Source organism: Poecilia formosa, unplaced genomic scaffold, assembly GCF_000485575.1.
Source record: "Poecilia formosa unplaced genomic scaffold, Poecilia_formosa-5.1.2 Scaffold51, whole genome shotgun sequence".
Classification (NCBI taxonomy): Eukaryota; Metazoa; Chordata; class Actinopteri; order Cyprinodontiformes; family Poeciliidae; genus Poecilia; species Poecilia formosa.
The window spans coordinates 511,967-535,064 of NW_006799990.1; the positions used below are offsets into that span (position 1 = coordinate 511,967).

Genomic DNA, 23,098 nt, shown 5'->3' on the forward strand with positions numbered 1-23,098 from the left:
AAAAAAAAAAAAAAAAAAAAAAGCAAAGTTTGTTTTGTAGAGTTTGAGTTTGCATTAGATTCTAATGTGTGTCCTGCATGTATGTGCGTGTGTGTGTGTGTGTGTGTGTGTGTGTGTGTGTATGCATATGTGTGTGTGTGTGTGTGGGTCCTGACCCCATGGAGGTGTTGGCTGTAGGATCCACTATTTCTTTCTGTTTAGTTTCCAGTTCAAAGCTTACAGCACACATTATTCCCACAACCCCTGGGAAATGGAGCACACACACACACACAAACACACACACACAAACACACACATGCACACACGTGTTTGCGTGGCTGTCTTTGTGGGGACTTTCCATTGACTTCCATTCATTTCTACAGCCTAAACCTTATCCATACCCTCATCCTAACCCTAACCAAAACTCAATTCACACTTTAGTCCTAAATCTGATCCCTGACCCAAAAAGAAGCGTTTCCCCTTGTGGGGACCAGGCTTCAGTCCCCACAATGTTGTATGTGTCAGGAAAATGATCCCTACAAGGTACCACAAACAAACACACACACACACACACACACAGACACACAACATCGAAAAGAATTTGAGCACATCAACAATAACCTTCCAGTTCTAGTGGTAAATATTCATCAAAATGTAAAGTTTGGGGTGCTGTGGTGGCGCAGGGGCAAAGCACGACCCAAGTATTGAGGCCTAATCGTCGTGGCGGTGGTCGCAGGTTTGATTCCCGGCCTGGCGACATTGGCAAAGTCTTCCCCGTCTCTATTACCCTGTTTCCTATCAAACTACTTTCAAACAAAAGCCCCTAGAACCAACAAAACCTTAAAAAAATGTAAAGTTTATTGATCTGTAAGAATGTGTTCTTGCATTATTATTACTTGAAAATGATCTCAAAACAACAATATTATTGTTTTTCACAATAACTTCCGGAACAATTTATCATCCTGTAAAATTTGTTACTGTGACAGGGCTACCCATAAATATCAGATCTTTGGAGATTTTGCATTCTACTTTGTAATAATTGTGTGTTTTGGGCTGGTTTATCACCTAAAATCACACACAAAAAAAATACACTGACGTTTGTAGTTATGATGTGACAAAACACGCAAATGTTGAACAATATTGTACAGGACCTTGATGTAAAATTGGAAATTTCTGTACTGCACAAACATCTAATGTCTCAAAAGTGTTCTCTCTTTCAGTTAGCACCACGTCATTGGTTCCTCTCTCTTCCTGTCCTTTTTTCTTTGCCATGGCAAATACCCAGGATTTCATATATTCCTTTCTCATATATTCCTGTCATTGACATTTCTCTGTCTAAGACAATTCATTGAGGCAATTCAACTAAAACAAAAAGCTTTTTTTTTGTTGCTGTTGTTTTGTTAAATAACAGAGACTAATTCTCAAGGAAAGCTGAGAGATGACTCAACGGTACATGAGGAGCTTGTGATCCTAAAAGCTCTCTGACGTAAGTTCAGCCAGGCAGTGCGTTGACAGCTACGAGTCGGCTTAGAGGAAAAGACAAACCCCACTTGCACAGAGGCGAAAGAAAAAGCCACACTTGAGGAAATGCACCATTGCACATCTGGGTGTGATGGCGGACGCACAGTGCATCAGTAAAAGCAGAAGTCAAACCGCAATTCAGAACAAGAGACTTCCTGCACTTTTATTGGTACGAAATGCGCAGGAACAATCGCGGTTACGAGGCGACGAAAGAGGTTTAAACGTGATCTTCAGCTCAACTAAAACCCTGCGCTTCCTCCCCCCTCTGTTTCCTCGTGCGCTTTGATTGTCGTCCAGACTTGAGTGACCTCCTCCGCTCGTTTGGCCTCGGAGGTTGATGGAGCTGCAGCAGTGGTCCACACTGCCCGACATGTGAATGCAACAAATCAGCAACACCGCAGTCCCAACTCCTCCTTCTCCTCCTCCTACCCTCACATCCCGCGACATACATCTCGAAGAGTGGACACTTTAAAGACCGTGAGTGCAAAAAGAAGTCACCAAGGAGTGAAAACAAAGAGACAGCTCTCCGTTCACCCGGTGAAAAGCCTAATGCCAGGGCACCATCTGCTCATCCGCTCGGTGGAAGTCGCCACTTCCAGGGCAGTCAAAGACAAATGGGGAGATTGACGGACATAGGGGTTCTTTTTTTGAGAGCCGTGAGCGGTGGCAGGAGATTTAAGTTTGGACAGAAAGAGAGAGAGGAAGAGAGAGTCAGTCCTGGCAGAAGGCTACGGGCCGAGCCAAATGGTAGCAGGAAGCTACCGCCTAGTGTGTGCCGAGATTTATGGTGACCGGTCCATCCACCAACCATCTGGGCTAGTATAAATAAATCCAACTTGACGAAAAGAGCAGGAACTTTTTTAGAAAAAGGCAATGTTCCCCTCTTCAAACAGCAGTTTGGGTGAGTAGTTTACATCTAAAAGGTTAGACAAATAAATCACAATTACAAATTGTCCTTGTGGATGTCAGACAATGCGAGAGGAGGATACGGCCGACAAAAGAACTTAAGGAGAGGGTGGAGTTAGAGTGGCGCACTCAGAGGAAGAGGAAACAAAGAGGCGACTGGCAATGGGAGCAACATACACATACGCACACACATACACACACAAACGCACACACACACTTTCTTTCTTTGATTGGTTGCTGATGACTTGAAGTCGCAGCTGACACCAGTGCGCAAACATTACTGTGCAATCCTTTCTGGGGAACTGCGGCCTCGGCCATCTGCAGGGAGAAATTAGAGAGAGGAGAGAGTTTGCACTAACTCTCATCAAAGCTTTGTGTTTTGACCCTCCAAGTCAGACACTCCAAGAAATAAAGAAAGAAAAGATCAGATTGCCTTCTCTCTAAAGCTGCGGTTAAAACTCAAAGCTGAGAGTTTGTCATCAGCTGATATCTGAGAGTGCTTGAAAAGTGGTAAGTGGGTGTCAAGCAGACTGACAAAAGCCTGACTTTCAACATGCTTTGCGTAGACTAAATTTGGATGGAATCTGCGAGCTACAAAAGTCCTTGTTTTCCAGGGTTTGGCAGCCATGTTTACAGTGCAACAGTTTTCAAAAGAGATGTCAAAACCAGTATTTGAAGGAAATGACATACTTTTGTGTCTCGCTCCTCTCTGTTTTTCATGGGACGTTTTTGGGAAACTCGGATTATGAGTTGAGAAATCTGCACTTTAATTTGTGCAGAGGAGTCAAGTGTTGTTTAGAGAAAGAACTACGATCGAGTGTGAATGGCATCCGACTGTGGTTTTACCTTTTTGAACTGGGTTCGGAATATTGTTACAGTAGACCAGAAAGGATTGTGCAGAATTTCTGGTTAATTTGGCATCTTCTTGATAGACAAAAATATACAAATATACATGCATTTAATGTATATACTATTATTTGCTTAGGATCTGGTAGTAATCTGTTACACTGCAAAAATCTAAAATCTTACAAAGTATTTTTTGTCAAGTTTCTTGTGAAAATATCTTAGAAAACCTTAAATAAGACAAAACTCACTTTCAAATAACTTTTCAGCAAGATATAGCAACTTTTTTTAAGTAAATAATCCCTTAGTATTGATGAAAAAGTACTAATTCCATTGGCATATTATTTCACTTATTACATGGGAAAAATGTCTCATTATAAGTCAGAAAAGCTGCTAATGGAACTTGAACTTTTCCATCAATATTAAGTAATTATTGATTTGAAACAAGCTCTTATTTCTTGCAGATAAGCTACTTGTAAGGTCATTTTGCCATATTTCAAGTTTTCTGAGATATTTACACTAGATATTTGACAGAAAAAATACTTGGTAAGATTTAGATCTCTTGGCAGTGTACTTACCACTACCGCAAAGTGGCAACAACTTGCACATCTTACCACGATTTCTCTTGAAACACGAAGACAAATTTGAAGATATACAACAATACATCTCTGCTGTAAAGACTTTGGTACAGTTGAACTGAGACATTTGCTGATAACTGGCAACCAACCAACAAATGAATGAACCCATCTCAGTTTTGCCATGTTGCTCTGACAGTAACCTTCTTCTGTGTTGCAGAGTGAAGAAGACTCACATTTCTCTGTTTTCTGTCTCAATGCGACGCTTAAAACTTAAATGCATTGAACCACAGCGGTGTAAGAAGATGTTTAAAAGAACGCTATGTTTTCTATGAATTATTGACATCATGCGCCAAAGAGAAAGATGAAGCAAGACATTCAGCAGACAGCAGAAAGTTTGGTCTTCTGGAGTTTCCAACCTCTCCTTGTCAGAAAACAAACAGGATTTGGAAATGTTGGCAGGTTTTTAGAACTCTAACACTTAAAGTAAGGAGTCTACATTTTCAAGGAATACGCATATGCCTCTCATGCTAATCATGCTAACTGCTAATAAAAGACGCTGCTCTCCATGAACAATTTTCCTTTACAAAATATATAAAAACTTTAACAGCAACTATTCTCTCCCTCCTGCTGCCCAAAATAAGGGATGAATAAATGCTGGCAGCAGAAAGGTTGAAAGAGTTATTTTGCATACCGTATTTATGTCTTCTTTTGTTATAGTTCTTAAAGAGAAATCAACTTGGCTTGTTATCGGATGGTCAAAGTCAAGGCTTTCTGATTGGTGGATCATTTTTGCAAAGTTAATCAACTTTACAGCTGACAAAACAAGTAAAATCAAGAGCAAAATCTTCCAGAACTCCTTAAATCAATGTTGATTAGCTAAAGTATGATTATTCCACGCTCCATATGTCGTGGAATGTGGAGCGTCCATGTGAACACTTCCTAAAATTGTCAATCGTAGCGAATAACTGCTTTATCTTACTACTCCTAAAAGTGATCCCTGAGGACCGCCAGCACTTTTAATTCAAACGCATGTTTAAAAACCTCTTCATATCTCCATCGTGTATGAATGCCAGCGCTTCTCCAGCTGTGGCTCACAAGTCAAAGCACTGACTGGCTTTTCTGAGACTAAAATGGAAACATGACCGCGACAACACACATACAAAAAAGTTGTAAAAATAAAGCCTAATCTTCACCCTCCAACAGAGAGCAGGATGGGAGAGAGCGGGCAATGGAAGGGTTGGTGTACACCTCAAACATCTTAAAAGAACGCAACAGAGTCGTTTGGAAAAATGTCACCCGGGGGAGAAAGGCAACGGATCAAACAAGCAACAACGTCAGAGAGGAAAGCTGGAAGTCTGGGTTTGTGTTTATCGCCGTCTTAAGACAGACTGGAGGACTTGGACCGAAGGAAGAGGTGGAGGGAGAAGTGACCTGACTGTCAATGACGCCACATTACTGACGCTCTGCTTCAGAGCAGGCCCGATACCGACACATTTACCTCTTGGTCTTATCAGCCTCTCGCCTCCTCTCTCTCTCTCAAAAAAAAGAGAAATATCAGATATGAAGGGAACGAGAACAACAGAGGAAAACTTTTCTTCTTTGAATTGAAACAAGCTTTTTTGACTTTTAACCCTTGTATGTAGAAATGTGGTCCAACCGACTCCACACACATAAAACTTGTATCATTTGCCATAGTCCTCTAAGTTTGCCTCAGTCCTTGCACGCACAAGGGTTAAACACCTCAGGATGCGAAGGATCAAGAAATTACTAATCAGTCCTCTGGTGGGAAAAAAAAGGAAAAGCAGCAGAATGTTCAGAAAGTCTCTAGAGGTCTAATAAATGTATGAAAAGTTTTGAATGTGTGTGGAAAGTACCCAAATGTCACAACTAAACAGAAAGGTCTGGGAAAAAAAGGGAAGCGGAGAGCAACTCAACTGGTGGTCCGGCAGCCGCATCTCGGCCGCGTGACGCCGCCGAGACGTGGCCCCGCATCCCTGTGCCTTTTGTGCTCCCAAAGTTCTGAGTGTCGCAGTGCGAGAGGAGAACTCACCAGGATCCCAGAAAGCGGCTTCTCTTCCATCCTTCGGGACTTTGTCGGCAAAGATCCTCTGCCTCTCTGCTGCTTTCTCACTCACTGCCTGGAATGGACTCGTCCGCCTTCTGGCTACCAGAGCTCTCGGCGTCTTCTGAGGGGCCCCCGGGTTGTTGCCTTCACCCCGTCGCGTCGGGCTCTCTCGTTCTCTCTCTCTCTCCGTCTCGGTTTCCCCCCACCGCTTCTGTGCCCGCTCGCAAGTGTTGCTTGGAGTGGCGTTGCTGCTTTGTGTCAATTCTGCCTTAATCCAGAAACTTTTCTAAGCTGTGAAAAGAACACGTGACAGGCAGAGAGGGGTAGGAGGAGGGAGGAGAGGGGTGGGAGACGTTGGGTGGTGGGGGGGGGGGGGGCGGAGGGGAAAAGGAGACACTTTTTAGTAACGTTCCCTCCCTTTTTGTGAATATTCAGATTGATCTTTATCTAGGATCTGTAAAACAAATCGAACATGTCACCAATGTTTGTTTGTTTTTTGTGTGTGTGTGTAAATGCGAATGTCTTAAAACGTCTAAAAGAATTTAAACCAAAAAAATGTAAATCAATGACAGCAGACGCAAAGAATTTCGAAAGCATGTAGTGAGATATTTGCATACTGTAGCAAAGCAGCTGGCACGACAAAGTGGTCTTTTGTGTCCAGAGATTAACTGTTAGGGAAACGTTCAGACGGCTGTAAGACGGCCAAAGTGGGAAAACGGCCCCGAGCCCGGATTTGAGGGCAGGTGGCGGAAAATATTTATGTTCCAACAAAACATTTTTTACAGTCTCAGCATGTCCGAAATTTCTTTTCATAAGGTTTTAGTGAAAGAAAGAAAAAAACTCATGAAAAAATATTAAGTGAAAGGCTAACTATTTGGTTAAACTAAAGCAGAGAAATGACATCGTCACATTTGGGGGTTTTTCAGATTGAAACAGATCTTCCCTAAGTTGTTTTGTTGTTGTTGTTTTTTTGCAACTAAAGATTAAATATAGTAATTGAAATTCTTTTAGTTTTTGTTTTCTCAAATGGAACACCAGACATCAAAAAGTCTTTATAAACTTATTTTCCTCCCATCAGTTTTTGCTTCTGTTGAACAAAACTGAAGTTAGCGTTAGGATTTCACCTTTAATCAAGAGTAAGCTCTAAAGTTCTCCAAACTGGACTGGATTATTTAAAACTAAATGCAAATTCTTCCAAACACAATCTAAAACTCTGAAACCTTTATTCCATTTCAGAAAACAAAGAAAAAAAAGTTGAAATCCAATAAAGGTTTTTTTTTTTTAAAATAAAAAAAATAAAAAGCACACAAGGCTTTAAAATGACATTTCCTTTAGTTACATATAATTACATAAGAACAACCAGAGACTGAGCTTCAAAAACGGCGAAATAGCCCTTTACTCCAGCTCCAAATACAATGCCAACTTCAGTGTCCCATCTGTCAATTCATTTCAGTCAGAGCAGGGAAATAAAACCTTGTGAAAAAGGCATTTCATGTTAATGAAACTGTTTCCTTAAAACATGATCAGATCTATAGAAGTTTTTTGAATCGGCATTATTAATTTGACATAATCTCCAGCCCATCAAGGCTCTCTTGCCTCAGCAGGTTTTCTGAACAATTGTGCCTCATTTTTGAAAAAAAAATAAATAAATTTTATATATATATATATATATATATATATATTACAGAAAAAAACTCCCCATGCATTAATGCAGATGAAAATAGCAATATGCATGTAATCTAGCAAGTGAAAAAAATTCTTTTTTTTTAAATAACAAACATAAAAAGAAATATATGGTAAGAAAAAAAAGAAGTGCAGATCTAATTTATTATGTTCTTTTCTTTTGACAATCTTTATAAGCAACCTTGAATTGCCCGTTTCTTTTCAGGTGTCTTGAAGTGTTATTATGTAAGGTATAACTTACTCATTATCACACATTCATATCGGAAGTTTAGGGAACTTTTTTAGCTCATTGATTGATAAGTTAGAGTCAAGTTTAGACAAGCCAAACAAAACATTTAATCTGAAAATGGACAGAAGAGTGAAAACGCAGCCAAAGTCCAAAGTGAAACTTTAAAAAAAATACACGATATCACAGTAACTCTGCCTCAAAACAAAACCCAACCAGTACACATCCAATTCCAAGTTAAATTAAACAGAACTGAACAAATGTCAGATAACGTAACATTGATAATCATTTGTTTGTGACAATATTTTAGCACCAATTGGAATAATTGTTGCTTTCTAAATGTAAATAAAAGCAGTGAGTCCGTGCAAACTGTTTTAGTCTTAAATGTGTTTGTACCGTGAAGATGTGGTAAATATTAACTATGAGACGTTTGAATTTTGTAAGAATCTCGTATGTTCCAGTATCAGTGATCTCTACAAAACGTCTCGACCACAATCCGTCACTTCAGCTCTGAGTGGGACTTCCTGGTTGAAGTCTTAATTGTTTTTAGTCTCAGTAGACGGACACAGATTGCATCAAGCTAATACAACAAGTAAAAAAAATGTAATTTACACTTTTTTCCCAATCGTTAAGATTTCGATTCAGAGTAAATTAGACAGGAACAAGGACGAGAACAAGGCACATCACTGGAGGTCCCAACACCAAAAAATGCAGGATCCAACATGTCCCATACCACCAAGAGGGAGAAGCATCAAACTATACTTCATATTAAGAGGAAAAAGTTTCATGTCAGCTGAACAGGCTGTCATAATGAGGCTGTAAATCATGCACAGTGGCTGGTTAGCATCACATCCTGCTTAATCTGACTCCATAAAGGAGTCAGAAAAAAAAACGCATTTCAGCACGAGCAAAGAAAAAGGGGCCAAATATAGCCACCGTTCAGGGTCACACACATTAAAAAAAAAAAACCTCCACCAAATGCAAACGCTACGCCTGTTTCACATTCAGGAGTCCATGGAAACTCCAAAATGCCCAGGGACACGCATCCCGCATCCCGCATCACACACAGCACACTGCACATCGATAAAAGATGGCCGAAAGAAACAAAACTAGGTTACAAACTTGAGCCCTACCGTCCACAAAGAGACGCTGGAGGAGAAAGACAGCATCAGCAGAGGGCAGCCGGCTCAGGCTCTCAGGAATGATCAGGGGCCAGGACTGAACGCTGTGATTAAAGTACACAGCTCTGGTTTCAGCCCACTGAGAAACTCCACTAATGTATGTACGTGAAGAACCAGGGCAAGCCGATTGGGCAATCCTGGAAGGATTGCCGATTGGGCAGGAAGTAACATTCATGAACTCGTGAGGGGAGTTGCAGAAACAATGAAGATTATGTTAACGTGAACACCAACATAAATACACGATTAATATTGACCCAAGCAGAGTTGGGTAGTAACTAGAACTCAATTACATTTACTTGAGAAACTTTTTTTTTTTATTTACTTTTTGAGGAGTATTTTTCCTATGTTGTACCGTTCACTTTTACTTGAGAAATTTTATTATGAAGAATCGCTACTTTTACTTAGAAGTAAAACTTCTGGAGTCTCTTCCCACTGAATGAAAAGCAAACATTTTAACAACAAATTCACCAGACAGACACACACCTGCAGTTTATGTTAAAGCTTCAAAAGTTTTATTTTGAACGAAAATATTCTTTTGCCTGATTTTTGTTAAGTTTTTTGTTACTTATATGAATTATTGTCATTTTGATTCTTAAAACACCAAAATTTCCACTTAGCTTTATATTCTGGTGCATCTTATGATGTATTTTTTAAGTATTAAATGATTGATCATTTGATTAGGTCCTCAGTACTTTTTACCAAAACCTTTTTTACTCTTACTTGAGTAATTTCTTGGACGGCTACTTTTTACTTTTACTTGGGTACAATTTTTGGGTCCTCTACCCACCTCTGGACCCAGGTTGTTGAAGGAGTTAAAACAATTTATGGATTATCTTTAGTTTTGAAAGAGCTTATTTCATATGTAATATATACATGTTTATTACACACTTGTTAAAACTGTCACTGTGGCATCACAGTATAATATGTGACAGATAACCTATGAGAAGTTCGATCTTCTCCACCTCCTCCCTGAGCTACCATTGCGGTCCACAGAAATGCACAGCTCCCAGTCAAAAACAACCAATCAGAGCCAGGAAGAAGGTCTTAGCGCTGTCAATTGTGTTCGTGTACATGCTGCTAAATATGCTAATGCAGGAGAAACAACCCATCTTTCAAAGGAAACTGTTTATCCAGTGTTATATTACATTATGTGCATGTATAATATGGGATACATTTATTGGCCAACTGATTTATCATCCGGTTGATTTCTGGCCGCCGATTTCCTTAATTTTGGGGGATTGTGATTGGCCGATTCTTACATGTGAAGCCCCTCTTATCCCCTGATCTAATCTTCGTCAGTAAAGGTTTAAAAATCAGCCTCTGTCCTCTTCTGCTCTACAGTGAGAGGTTTGACTGACAGAACCAACAGGTCTACAGGTTTACAGTTAACAATATTCACCCCACTGTTGCCAACACAGTGACTTTCTTGCTATATTTAGCGACATTTCAGACAAAACAAAAATTTAATATCAGCCAAAATCAAAATCGGTAGGTCAGGCTTTTTAAAGATCGGTAACCAGGGATCGGCCAGAAAACTGCAATCGATGCAACTCTACACACGTATTCATGACATTCTTTGGTTAAATAAATTTCTCTTAAGTGTAACTCCAATAGCTAAAAATTTAATTTATATCAGGTGAGTTTTTCTCCTTTGAGAATGTGGACCGGTACCGATACTGGACTGATTCTGAGCCTTCAAATGATTTTTAACATAAGTTTCACATACCTTAGAAGTTTAAAATAATGTTTGTTTTAGCCACAAAATTATTATGCTCAGCAGCAAACAACAAATTCCCAACTACAGCATAGAGCAGCTCATCCATGTAGCAGCTATGTACCCTGACATAAAAACATTTTGCTAGACAATGTCAAACACTGAGACGTTTTAATTATTATCAAACCTTATCAAAAACGGCGTTTTGAAGCCAAAAATACCTGAGAAATATACAGAGCCAACCATGAGAATCAACTCATTTAAAGTTTAAACTCAGTTTCACATAAACACAAAGACCCTAGCATAAATGTTTGGCTGTTGAACTGGACCGTTCCAGGTCGCTATCAAGCTAATTTTCTATTAGCAGCGTTACATTACGTTACCAAGGCACATTAAAACAAACCTTTATCTTGGCTTTTTTCTATTCTTCCTCTTTCTTTTCTCCCTCCCTGATGGATAAGTCCTTTTTTGAGACATTGTTTTGCTAACTTAACTTCTGACCGGAGCGTTGGACGTTTGGATGCTCTCCACGTTGCACGGCAGATCATGATACCGGCGAAGCATGCGGTACCTACCGTGGCCACCAGGGGCCCCCAAAAGCATTTTTTTTATCAATAACGTAATAATTTCTACAAACATTATCAAATATATATTATTGTAAAAACAAATCACTTTATAGTGAAATTGTGTTTTTGATATTATGACAGAAATGATTACCAAAAATAAATAAATAAATACAATTTGCTCCACTGAGGGGGGCCCCTTAGTGGCCTTGGGGCCCTGCTTAGTTTGCTTTGCCTTGGGCCGGCCCTGATCTAGGGTCAAATGTTGTAGTTGAAAAAGCAAGGTTACATTTTAATAAAAATCAATGATTTACAATAACTTAGATTAAGTAAAAATAACAACATACAGAGTCAAATTAAATTGAGTTTTATGCTTAGACTCCAGTGATTATTTCAAATTGCATTGGTTTTACTTGAACAGAAGAAAAAAAACTTAAATAGCTGTAAATTTGGATCCACTGAGAAATATTCCAAACAATTTGTTACCTTGTCTCAAGTCAACTTAAGTCACTTGCCTGTCTGAATCGTGTCTGGTGTAATGTTTGTTGCAGAGAGTTTTATCGGGGACAGATCTTTGGGTATGAACCCAAAGATCATACTGTTTCATCGAAAAGAAAAGTCAATGCTTCAGGTCACTTTTGAACTATTATATGAAAGTGGGCCATTTGTTGATGGTGTCCTCTTGTTTTGACTGGACCTCTGCTTTAATGTGTAAACTAAGGCTCATAAGGACATGAACGAGCAAGTCAGGTATTGGAAATTTAACTGCACGAAGTCCTGACTTTGACCCTATGGTGGGATGAACTAGAGCTGAACGCCAAGGTAGCCCTTTTCTTGTGCAATATCAGTGTCTGACCTCAAAAACATGCTTAGAATGGTCGAAAGCTCCCGTAAACACACCCCAAAATATTACAGAAAGGCTTTCCGAAGGAGTGGCCTGACATGATAAACCACATGGATTAAGAAAGGGATGTCACTCCACTTCATATGTATGAAGGCAGACAAGCGAATAGTTTTACTCTGTACTTTTGATATACACATATCTTAAACATTCCTGGAAGGATTAACATTTCGTTTTTGAAACATTAATTTTTTGTCTGTGTTTAAACCATGCAATGTGCTGACTTAAGCAGAATTTGCCAAAAAAAAAAAAAGTGGCTGTACAAGAAAAAAAATACACCTTCTTCTTTCTACATACATCATCATTTCCCTTGAAACCTTATGGAAAAAATCTTGTATGTTTGTACTGTAGCAAAGGCAGGGAAAGCCATATTTTTCATACCTCTGCTGGAAATTATGTACTTTCTTAAACTCCTGCATAAGATGACAAAAAAAAACAGAAATACATCAATCCAAATGTAGAAAAGATAAAGCTGAACAAGTGTTACTTTATGTGAAATAAGGAGAAGTATACAGCAGAACGATAGACAGCATTATTGCTATTTTTAATTTCTGCTGCTCGATAATCAAGGCCAACAATATAAGAGACATGCGAGTTAAGCTAAATATAGCACTTGTCTCACGGGGAGTTGCAACATCGCACTGACAGTCATACATTCTGTTCCTGCGATCTGCATATGCACTGTGTCAGTCAGTGTGAGAGCCTCCAGTTCCCGGCCCTGACACAATGTACAACAAAGCAGCCTGCAGAAAACAAAGCGGCCACCTTTTATTGCTCGCCATGTTTACAATGCGTCATATTGTTGGCCTCACAAAGCAGCTGTGTCTATAATCAATGAGGTCAATATGAGGCAGTAAGATTGGGACTCCACAAGTTCTGTTTGGTTGCGATAGACAGCCTTACTCATGTACATATGTGACGCCAAGTACAACTAACGCGGCACTCAAAGCAGCCCTAACTAAGCTTGAGCTTTTGTTCAGGACCATGTGAAACAGAGGCGGCAAAGCTGGAATCACTTTGGGAAAGCTGGGGGAAAAAAAAAAAAAACACGAACTAATTCCGTCAACACCGCAACGGAAATGGGAAAATTATGTGATTGAACGATAAAGATAAAAATGACGTTGTAGTAAAATTTTAATGATTTTCGTATACCTCCAAGAATCCTCCAGGACTGCAAGCGCAGAAGCCAACGCGAGGCTTATTTTCAGCCGTTCGCTGCAAACAATAAAAGAATTTAAAAAATTGTAAGATTACAGTAAGGACAGCCTTTTCGAAAACTAAATGAGGTCAGAAAGCATTCGGAGCTGTTTCCATCTGATGGCTCAAAACGATACACATCACAGATGAGAATGGGGTTTAATAGAAGTTTAACAATATTTCTAGGGAAATCTAAAATCCTCTATGTTTTGTTTTTGGGACTTGGAAGAAATTGAAAAGTTGAGAGAGTGGCAGAAAAGATCTATTTATATATATCTGTAATAGTGGTTTAGATTTTTGGAGCGGTATGTTTAAACGCCATACAGATTCAATACAAAACTGAAATGCATTGTAGCTTAGCAATGACAAAATGCTCCAAGGAAGATGCTAACTTCAGCTGCATTGGCTTAAGGGGATTAGCTAGACAGAGTATTGTGTTTTTAGACAGAGTATCTCCCCAGTTTTTGCAAATCCTTTCTATCTGTTCTGTCACTCTCTCAACATTTCAATTTCTACCAAGTCAACAAAAGTACTTGCACAATCATCATTTTGCGGTTGAGCTAGATTCTTCAGTGCTTACGCCACCAAATGATGTTGGTCAGTCTAATTCCTTTTATATATCCAAACAATCTACACATGCAGACAAAACAACTGGATAGAGCGGATGAGAGAGAGAGAGGCGTCATTTAGACAACAGGAGGTGTGGTGTTTCAAATCACAAGCAATCATGTAGCACTATCTACATGATCTATAGAGCTATGACAAAAACACAAGCATATGTCAACCAAAAATAACCCTTCGCCCTGAAACAGTAACCAAACCAGAACATCAGAACTGTCACAATCAAAGACAAACTAATTCAAATACAGAACGCCAATCAAACCATCTTTCTCTCTGTGCTTAGTGCCAGCATCGTCCAGTCTTGTTTATCAAAGCTTAACTTGTAATATAATTCTCTGACTGTAGAAGTTTACGTGAGTGTCTCATTTTAATCTGCAGTCTCTTGGTTTATGGCGCTCGACACCCACCTGCCTAACCTGAACAGGATGTCCTGCCTGACCTGAACAGGATGTCCTCTTGCCTTTCCATTATGAAGAGTGGCTAAGAGGGAAGGGTCTCTGTGACATATGGTATTTATGCCCAAGGAAGGTGTGAGATTTCAGCTATGAGATTTCAATAAGTTGTGGATTTCTACTATGAGGAACTTTACAAAGTACAAAATAGTGGCCAATTGTTCAGTAACGATCAAAAGATAATAGATCAAAAGATAAAAGAAGTGGTATTCAATACTAGGAAGTACTCCACAACTTTTAAGCTCAAACGCATTGAAGCACGAGACACAGTAACCACCAGCAGAAACGCAACAGAAGGTATGAGGAAGTGAGAAATTTGTCTTGATTAGATGCATAATTTGTTGAAAACTTAGTTCCAAAGCTTGCAACTTTTGCTTTCACTCTGAGCACTAACCAGAAAACAAGAGGAACTAAAAATATCTTGTATTGAGAATTGAGTCACTGGAGGAAGAATGAGCAGACAAAGTTGGGTTGGAAACCAATTCCTGTGGCAATCAGAGAGAGCAGAAGTGGTCAGAGAAGGAATCTGTGAATGACTGACAGCCAAATACAAGTACAACTCAAACAATTACCAAAGTCATTAAAAATACATATATATTATGGTACGACTGCTAACTCTTGCTAAAATGACACCGATACAAATCAACCTTACCACCTTTAAAATTAAGTATTTCCCGAATTGTTCAACTGAAAAAATCATGGAAAAATACCAACCAGTTCCTTGACTGCATAGGTGTGCAGACCCTTAAACTAAAAGAAGGAAAAGAAGAAGAAGAAAAAAACATCTGGTCAGGAAAGCTTCTAAGAGCTGGACAGTAATGTTAAACAAGTTGCAGGAATAATGGTGAATATGTCTTCTATGTGTCTGGACAAAAGAATAGGGAAGGAAATGTTTGTAAAGGAAACACTAAATCTGGTTAAAACCAACCAAAGCCTAAACCTGGTCGAACGTGGATGTGGTAGGATCTAATGAAACCAAACTTAGAAAAAGAATTTGATCCTGAATCATCAAGGACTAAGGAAACTACACACTGAACCTAAAGGACTTTGGACAGTTGAATACCAAGTCTCTTTTCTCCACACCCTAGGTAAGGAGCTTATGAAACTGCCTCTAGTTCATGCTACAACACATACAATACCACACCTCAGTTGTCGTCTACACTTTGTGAATCTCCCTGAACTCTTAAACAAGCTTTCCAACCCTGTGGTTATTTCTGTTATTTAGCCATCTTTTTTCCATCACACTCTTTCCTTCCACTTGACTTTCCATTAATTTGATTCGATAGTGCACTCTGTGAACAGCCACCAGTTTCTTGATTGTGTAGGTCAGGGTTTTCTGAACTAGAGGGCAAGTGCTTGACATAATTTTTTTTTCCTTTGCCCTATCAATCTAATTTTCAGATTAGTTAAATTTTGGGTTTTGATTAACTGGAAGTCATAATCATACTTTTTATTTTTTACAAAAAAAGCTTGAACTGTATCCTCTCTGTGTAACAGATATGTGCAATATATGAGGATATGTTTTCTAGGTGAAGTACATTTCAGTGATATTCTAAATTATCTAGATGTAAGAAAAATATCTGTCAACAACAAAAGAAAAAATGCAAAGCCTAAACACTGCAGAAAATGACAAACTGATGAAGTAAAAGTGAAAGACGACAAGAAACTGAGTCGGAAATTTAGAAAAAGAAACAAGAAGGAACACGACCAAAACTTAAAACGGGAACCAGGAAATTCCAAGATTAAAAAGTTAGAACTAAAGAAAACGCATAGACTATAAATGCACAACATGAGACAGAACTGGAGGCATTAACCACTGAACCTACCAATTAGAAATAGTTTCTGTTTGTAAAGTAAATGGAGATATTTATTACATCTTTATAGACAAAAATCAAAGACATTATAGATGAGTGCGATTGCAAATATAGACAGTCTCATCTTTTTAAAATTTCATATTATTAAAAAAAACAACAACAAAAAACTTCCCCACATTTGTCTCAACTTAAAGTCCCACCCTACTTTCCATAATATCAACCCATACATCAGATACGAGCAGGGATTTCAGGACTTTATTTGAATGAATGAATGAATGAATGAATGAATGAATGAATGAATGAATGAATGAATGAATGAATGAATGAATGAATGAAGTTGGGGAGCGGGGGACATTTTTAATTAATCATATTAATGACCCTAACCTATACTCAACCACATTTCTTTAAAACAAAACTACTAAATAATTTACTGCACCTTATTTCACTTCACATTTGCATCTGTGGCTCAGATCAGGTATGCCTGATGGCTGTAAGAAATAATTTCTGCATCTTGTCTGATAAGGCAGCAGCTTTGCTAAAACTATAAAACATCCTTGAACCATTGCAGTCCAGAGCGCAAACCAAAGGGCAAAGCTTAGCTGTACGTTCTTGCCCTCTAGTGGTGGCTGGAGATAAAACACGGCTTCACACACATCTCTTTCTCTGTTTATTAGAAACTAAGATCTTTCGTACAAAATCTAGCAGAATTGTCACCTCAAATGAAAGCCACTTAAATCTGAAGACCTGAAGATTAAAGCAACATCCTCCTGGGCAAAGACCGTCACGACACGGCCGCGCCTCGACACCTCTGACACACAAATTGTCTTTTTTAATCATCTTCTGCTTTGCTGTCTGCGCAACTCCGTCCCTCCTCCCTCCTAACACTCTAAATGCCGCAGCATTTGGGAATTCCAGACATCCAGACATGTCTGGACAAACGCTTGGCAAAAAACAACACTGAAATGTCTGAGAGCCATGCTGTGAAAACTGTCCTGATCCAGGTCATGGGAAAAAACTACACTCGGTGACATCCACCAGTCCTGACCACTTTCAGAGGAATTAAGAATTAATTCCGCTTGTTAAATTGACAGCTGTCAGAGGCAACGAGAATCCCTTCTAGCTTGATGTATTGACGGAAGAAAATTTGGGCTTTACCAGAGAACTGGACATTTTTATGCCAATAAATCTCCACCACTGCAACTTTTGCGGCACCTAACTACATTAAAAAATGTTTCATATCTGGTACAGGCGGTTAATGCAGGTGGGGATTTATAATTTAATTAGGACAAAAATTTTTACCTATTGAGTTCTTGAAATACAAACTGCAAGGAAATACTCAAAATTTTGTTTTTGTCCCCAACAGGACTTTCTCCCATATTTGAGTTCTATGGTCATTAAAAAAAAAAAAAAAACGTCACCAACATCGAGAAAAATGTTCGTACACCTGCTCAACTGCTTTCTACACATGCCAGATCAACCAGTAACATGGTAGATTAAACTCACCATCAGAAAGGAAAAGAAAGGGAGACTTCAGTGACTGAATAATCACACTTTCAAATACTTTCACTTCTTTGAACTTTCACCGGTTGTTGGTGCCGGGCCAGTTGGCTGATGTGTTTGAGAACATTTTTGATCTACTGGATTTTCTCAATGCACAACCACGTCGAGGCAAAACAAATAAAAACTGTCAGAAAAAGAGTAAGCATCCAACGAGAAGCAGTTGTGTGGACAACAACGCTTTGTTTGACGATCAGAGAACGGGCGAACAAGTGAAGGATGAAACCGTACAGCTGAAATAGCAACTTATCACAACTAAGTTATGTTGAATGAACAATGCAGCAGACCTTGAACACTTGGCTGAGAACAGAAAACTGAGGCTGCAGTTTGCCTACAGTCACCAAGAATGACAATGACAGACGGCAAAAATGTTGTCTGGTCCGTCAATTCTCAACTTCAGACGGTAAGGTCAGAATTTGACGTAAACATTACGACAGCACTCAATCAGTGGGTCAGGTTAATGATGGGTTTCTGATGTGGGTGTGGTGTTTAACCACCACAACTTCCCAGAATATTGCTGCTGGCCATACCTGTGACTTTATGACGATACTGTGCTACTGTCTAAATACACGAAGCTCCAGTAATCTCAGACCGATGTTTCAGACACATTGTTGAAGGTTAAGGATCTTCTAAAACTTGGTTCTAGCAATGTGCACCTAGTATAGTAGTGGTAAGTGCGTAATTTTAACATTAATATGGAATTGCTATTGCTAATTCCCTACTTATTACTTACTGATAATCTGATCAGTGGCTAATTATATTATTACTGTGTGACTTATGATAGAGCTCAATGTTTAAATAAAGTGTTTGACAGGACAGGAAGTGTGGAAAGAAAAATCTTCCATCAAGCCCCCCTCCCTTCATCACTAATCCCCCTCCTCAGAGCTCCCCTCACTGTCTGCATAGTGAATAGTGATCATGAATGGGATCTCACTATAGCAGTGCCACGTGTTTCCTCCTTAAACATGAACCCTGAAAATAATGACAACAACACAGACGTCATCCAAGCACGACGCTGATCTGATCTTAACACGCTGCGGCTACAGGTGCAGACATACCGACAGAGCTGCAAACACGCCGGAGCTGAAACCAAACCTACCCCCTTTATCTCTTTCTGATCAGAGATCTGTTACTGTGTGCGGAGGAGCGGCGCGCGCCCTTCACTTCTGCTCAAACACGCGACTTATTTCTTCCTGCCGATAAAAAAAAAAAGAAAAGAAAAAGACGGAAGACGGAAGATGGAAGTTGCATCACCTTGGTCTTCGGTTCCTACCCGGTCAACGTCAAACCCCCTTAGAAAAAAACAAAACCTCTTCCTCCTATTGACCCCTCCCATTTCTTTCTCTAATCCAAACCAGCCGTGGCGGGGGGTCAGTAACATGTGAGGGCTCTCTGTCCAACTGAGGCTCCCAAATCTGATGCGTCTGCATCACTTTACCTGAAAGTTCCGAGGACAAATGATGTCAAGTTGCCGGGTATCGATCTGCAGTAGCCAGGATTCCAGTTTCTCCTCTCTTCCACCCCCCATAAATGCTAACAAAACTCCTCCATATATTTTTTGCAAGACGAAATGTAAAAAAAGAAATAAATAAATGAAAAAATAAACAGTGGTGGTAATCGCGCCGGCGTTTCTGCCGCCGCGCCGCGTTGATGATGGTGAGACCAAGACCGTCACCAGACAGCAGGAAGAGTGGAGGCGCACGTGCTCACAATGCATGCGCTGCTCTTTCTTTTGTCAAGTAAGCATGCCGCAACGATTCCTCTCCCGTCACCCCGGTGATTTTTTTTTATTTTTTTATTTTTTTATTTTTTATTTCTCCAACACCTGTCTGAATTCGCTTTAGCCACGATGCGAATTCAGATCTCAGCTGAGCAAAACGCGACGCTTCCAGACAGGTGTGGTAGCTCAGTGCGGTGGGGAGATGTGGAAGCTTCGGGACTTCCTGATGGGGAAGGAAATTCTTTAAAAAAAAATAAAAAAAAAAGTGGGAAAAAAAGAATAGTGGCTCTGTGAGGAATGATAATAATAATAATGATAAAACACTTTACTGGAATGGACGGAGACAGTTCGGAGGTTCTGGCATGCAGACGGGGATTTTACCTTTTTCTCAGGACCGATCAGGCAGGAGGGATGAGGAGGATGAGGAGGAGGAGGAGGAGACATGCGTCGGCATAACAACTGTTGGAGAGGCTGCGGGTGAGAGAGGGGGGGCAGGAGGGCGTTTTTCACAGCAAAGCCATGAAAATGACAACAAAGGAGCCCTAAATATGCAACTAGATTTTTATTTTTTTTTCGTAATTAAATCCTGCAAAAACTCTATGAGAATAAATACGAGAATATATATTTTTCTCATTACAAGAACGAAAATGTATTTATTGAAAGAAGGACTTCAAAATGTCATCATTCTAAACTGGTATCGGTGAGAAACGCAGTAGACGTGCAAATGGTTTGATTTTACGATTTGAACACTTTATCATTACCGAAGCTTTATAGAAGTTGAAAACAGTTTGTTTTACAGCGCTGGTTTGCCACCTGTTTGGTTCAGCTTTATTTTGATCTAATTTTTGAATGCGCAACTATGGCGTGAATATTTGCCACCGGCTTTAAAACCATTCGGTAGACAATTCACTTGTTGTTTTTCGCATTTGGGAGGAGCTTGGAGGACATGTGCAGGTCTCAACGGCGTGCACTAGGATTGAAATGGAAATGGAAAGTGTTACTGGACAGAACGGGTCTTTTTTTAATTGAAAGATTGAAAGATAACGGTCTTACTTTGAAACAAAAATGAGTTCCTATCCTATTTTATGCCTTTTATTGAAAAGGTTTTTTTTTTCAGCACCACCTTCAGTTCAACCTTACATCCAAATGATAATAAAAATAAGGAAACAAAAGCTGGTTAATGAGGGGGAAAATATTGTTATGTAATGAGTCCAGAACTAAACTGACAGGAATTCTTCTACCAAAAAGAAATAAACGTAAAAAAAAAAAAAAAAAGAAAGAATCAGGACATGTTGCAACAAAATATTGGCTTGTCAGTGTGCACACTTTTACAATATTGCAGCAATTATTTTTATTTTTCACCTTATATTGTTTTTTTTTATTGCCGAAGAACAGTTTATTCAGCTGAAAACGATGACAAAAACAACTAATTCACTTTTTTCCCCACTTTTCCACTCTGTTACAAGTGAATAAATGATAAAAAAATTGTAAAAACAAATCATTTTTATGATTTCCATCCTAAAAATGTAAACACACTGATGTATTTTCTATTGTAGCAACAGCATCGATGTGTGCATTGTATAATGCACATATTGAGAGATCCCACAGTAATCATAGTGAAACGTGGCCCATCTCAAGGACGCTGAAACTGAAATCAACCTCAGGCTGCACTCTTCTCTAGTGACACCTTAGAGTCACCTTCTCCGTCTGCTACTGGAAGAAGTCTTCCCATGTCCTCTGTTTGACCCACTCAGAGCACATCCACGTTTTCAGGAGAAATCCTCATCAAAATTCCTGCTCCTGTTCAAACATTTAAATGTGTGAGCCGAGAATGTTTATGTGTAGTTCTGCTGCGGCGGAGCTATTTAGCGTACGATGGCCGGCCACATTCAAGCACTCGCACTGGTACCAGCTGGTTTCTGCCCAGACTCACGACTTTTGACCTGGTGACTGTTGACAAAACCCAGCAGCCCACAGCTACAAGCAACCACATGGCTTCGCCTCCTTGACAACACACACATTCCCTGCACACACTAGAGAACATCTGCAGAATACTAAAGCATTATTACCACTCAGGTAAACCATGAAGAGAATCTTTATGCAAAGCTCTAAGGCATCGAAATGGTCCTGTTTCAAAATGTAGTTTGACTAAAAAAAGTTATATAAAGCATGATTTTAAAGGGTTTTTTGATTATTATTATTATTATTATTTTTAAAATTTCTTAGGATTTTTCTTAGGATTCCTCTAAAAGCGATCATAATAAATGAAGTGATGTCCTACTGTAAATATCCAGCTGGTGGATTAATGAAAAGCAGTGGGAAAAACGGAGCTCCGTCTTTGTGAGCACATTTTGTGCTAACATGGCTTCAGCGGTGTGACATTTTGTTGACGCTTGATATTTCACGTGGACACTCAGGTAGCTGACTCAGCGGTGAAACTGGGCTTAATGGGAGTTAAAAACAACAACAACTCATGTTCTCTGATATCCAATTGCTAAAGAGCCTATTAAGTCACAAAAACGCTGTCAAAATTTATTCTGGAAGCATTTTAAAGCTCCAGCGTGTCACATCCACTTGCCTGTATGCAGGTTTTTCGACTCTCTTCTCTTTTTTTCATGCCATAGTGCAGCTGGTTGGTTGATTGTAGCTCATTAAGAAAACCAGCTCCCTCAGACAGAGACTAGATTGTTCTCTTACCAGTTCATCCCTCAGTGTCTTCGTGTTAAGCTTTCATAGTTCCAGTACTGATTGTTTCTTTTTTCTATAGGAATCTGTTTGTTTCATTCTTGAAGAGAGAGAGACAGAGAGAGAGAGAGAGAGAGAAGAGATATAGGAGAGAGAGAGAGAGAGACAAAGAGAGATAGAGAGAGAGAGTCACATAAAGACGGTTATAAAGTCAGTCTTCTACCACCTGAAGAACATTTTAGGATCTAGAGAAACTCACACATGCATTCATCTTCAGCTTCATGGATGACCTCAGCAGTACCTTCGTAGTTCTGCCTGAAAAATCAGCTGCAGCTGATCCAAAATGCCGCTGCTCACATTCTCACTAAAACCAGAAAGATAGAGCACATAATCCCAGATGTGAAGTCCTGACACTGGCTCCCTGTAGCTCAGAGAATATACTTAAAGATACCATTGTTAGTTTGCAAATCACTGAAAGGACATGGAAAATTAGCATTTGGCTCTTATGCTGGAACACACCTGGAACAAACTTCCAGAAAACTGCAAAACAGCTGAAACCACTGACTCAGCGGTGAAACTTAATTTCTGAGTTTTCTGAGTTCCTTTGGATTAGGAATAAAACCACACCTGTTTAAAGTTGCATTTGAACCATAATCACTTGAACCTTGACCAACATATGATGATTCTAATGATGCAATACCTGTTACTGGTTTTTGACACCTGTTGACGTGTTTATGGTGTTTTCATGATGAAACTGGCCTGTCACTGAAAGGTGCTCAACAAATAAACTTGATTGATTGATTTAAGCGAGACAGCTCTCAGGATTCATTTATTCAACTGGATTCTTCAGCTCACTTCCTGGGGTCCAGATCCAAGGCTGCATAATTTACTT

The 23,098-nt window shown here is 39.5% G+C and overlaps 1 protein-coding gene across 2 annotated transcripts in view; it reads right to left on the bottom strand.

Annotated features, from left to right (window-relative positions):
* Positions 1 to 19,941, bottom strand: part of slc6a9 (solute carrier family 6 member 9) — a 69,518-nt gene extending 49,577 nt beyond the window's left edge. Inside the window, exons 1-2 of one of the 2 annotated variants that reach the window (XM_016671791.1) lie at positions 19,903 to 19,941; positions 5,878 to 6,183 (exon numbers count right to left, since the gene is read on the bottom strand). In XM_016671791.1, the coding sequence (XP_016527277.1) occupies positions 5,878 to 5,907 (30 nt within the window). In that variant the 5' untranslated portion in view covers positions 5,908 to 6,183; positions 19,903 to 19,941. Of the gene's footprint in view, positions 1 to 5,877; positions 6,184 to 19,239; positions 19,404 to 19,902 lie in introns of those variants that run through there. The other variant, XM_016671790.1, reaches the window with a different exon arrangement.
* Between the last annotated feature and the right edge of the window lie 3,157 nt (positions 19,942 to 23,098).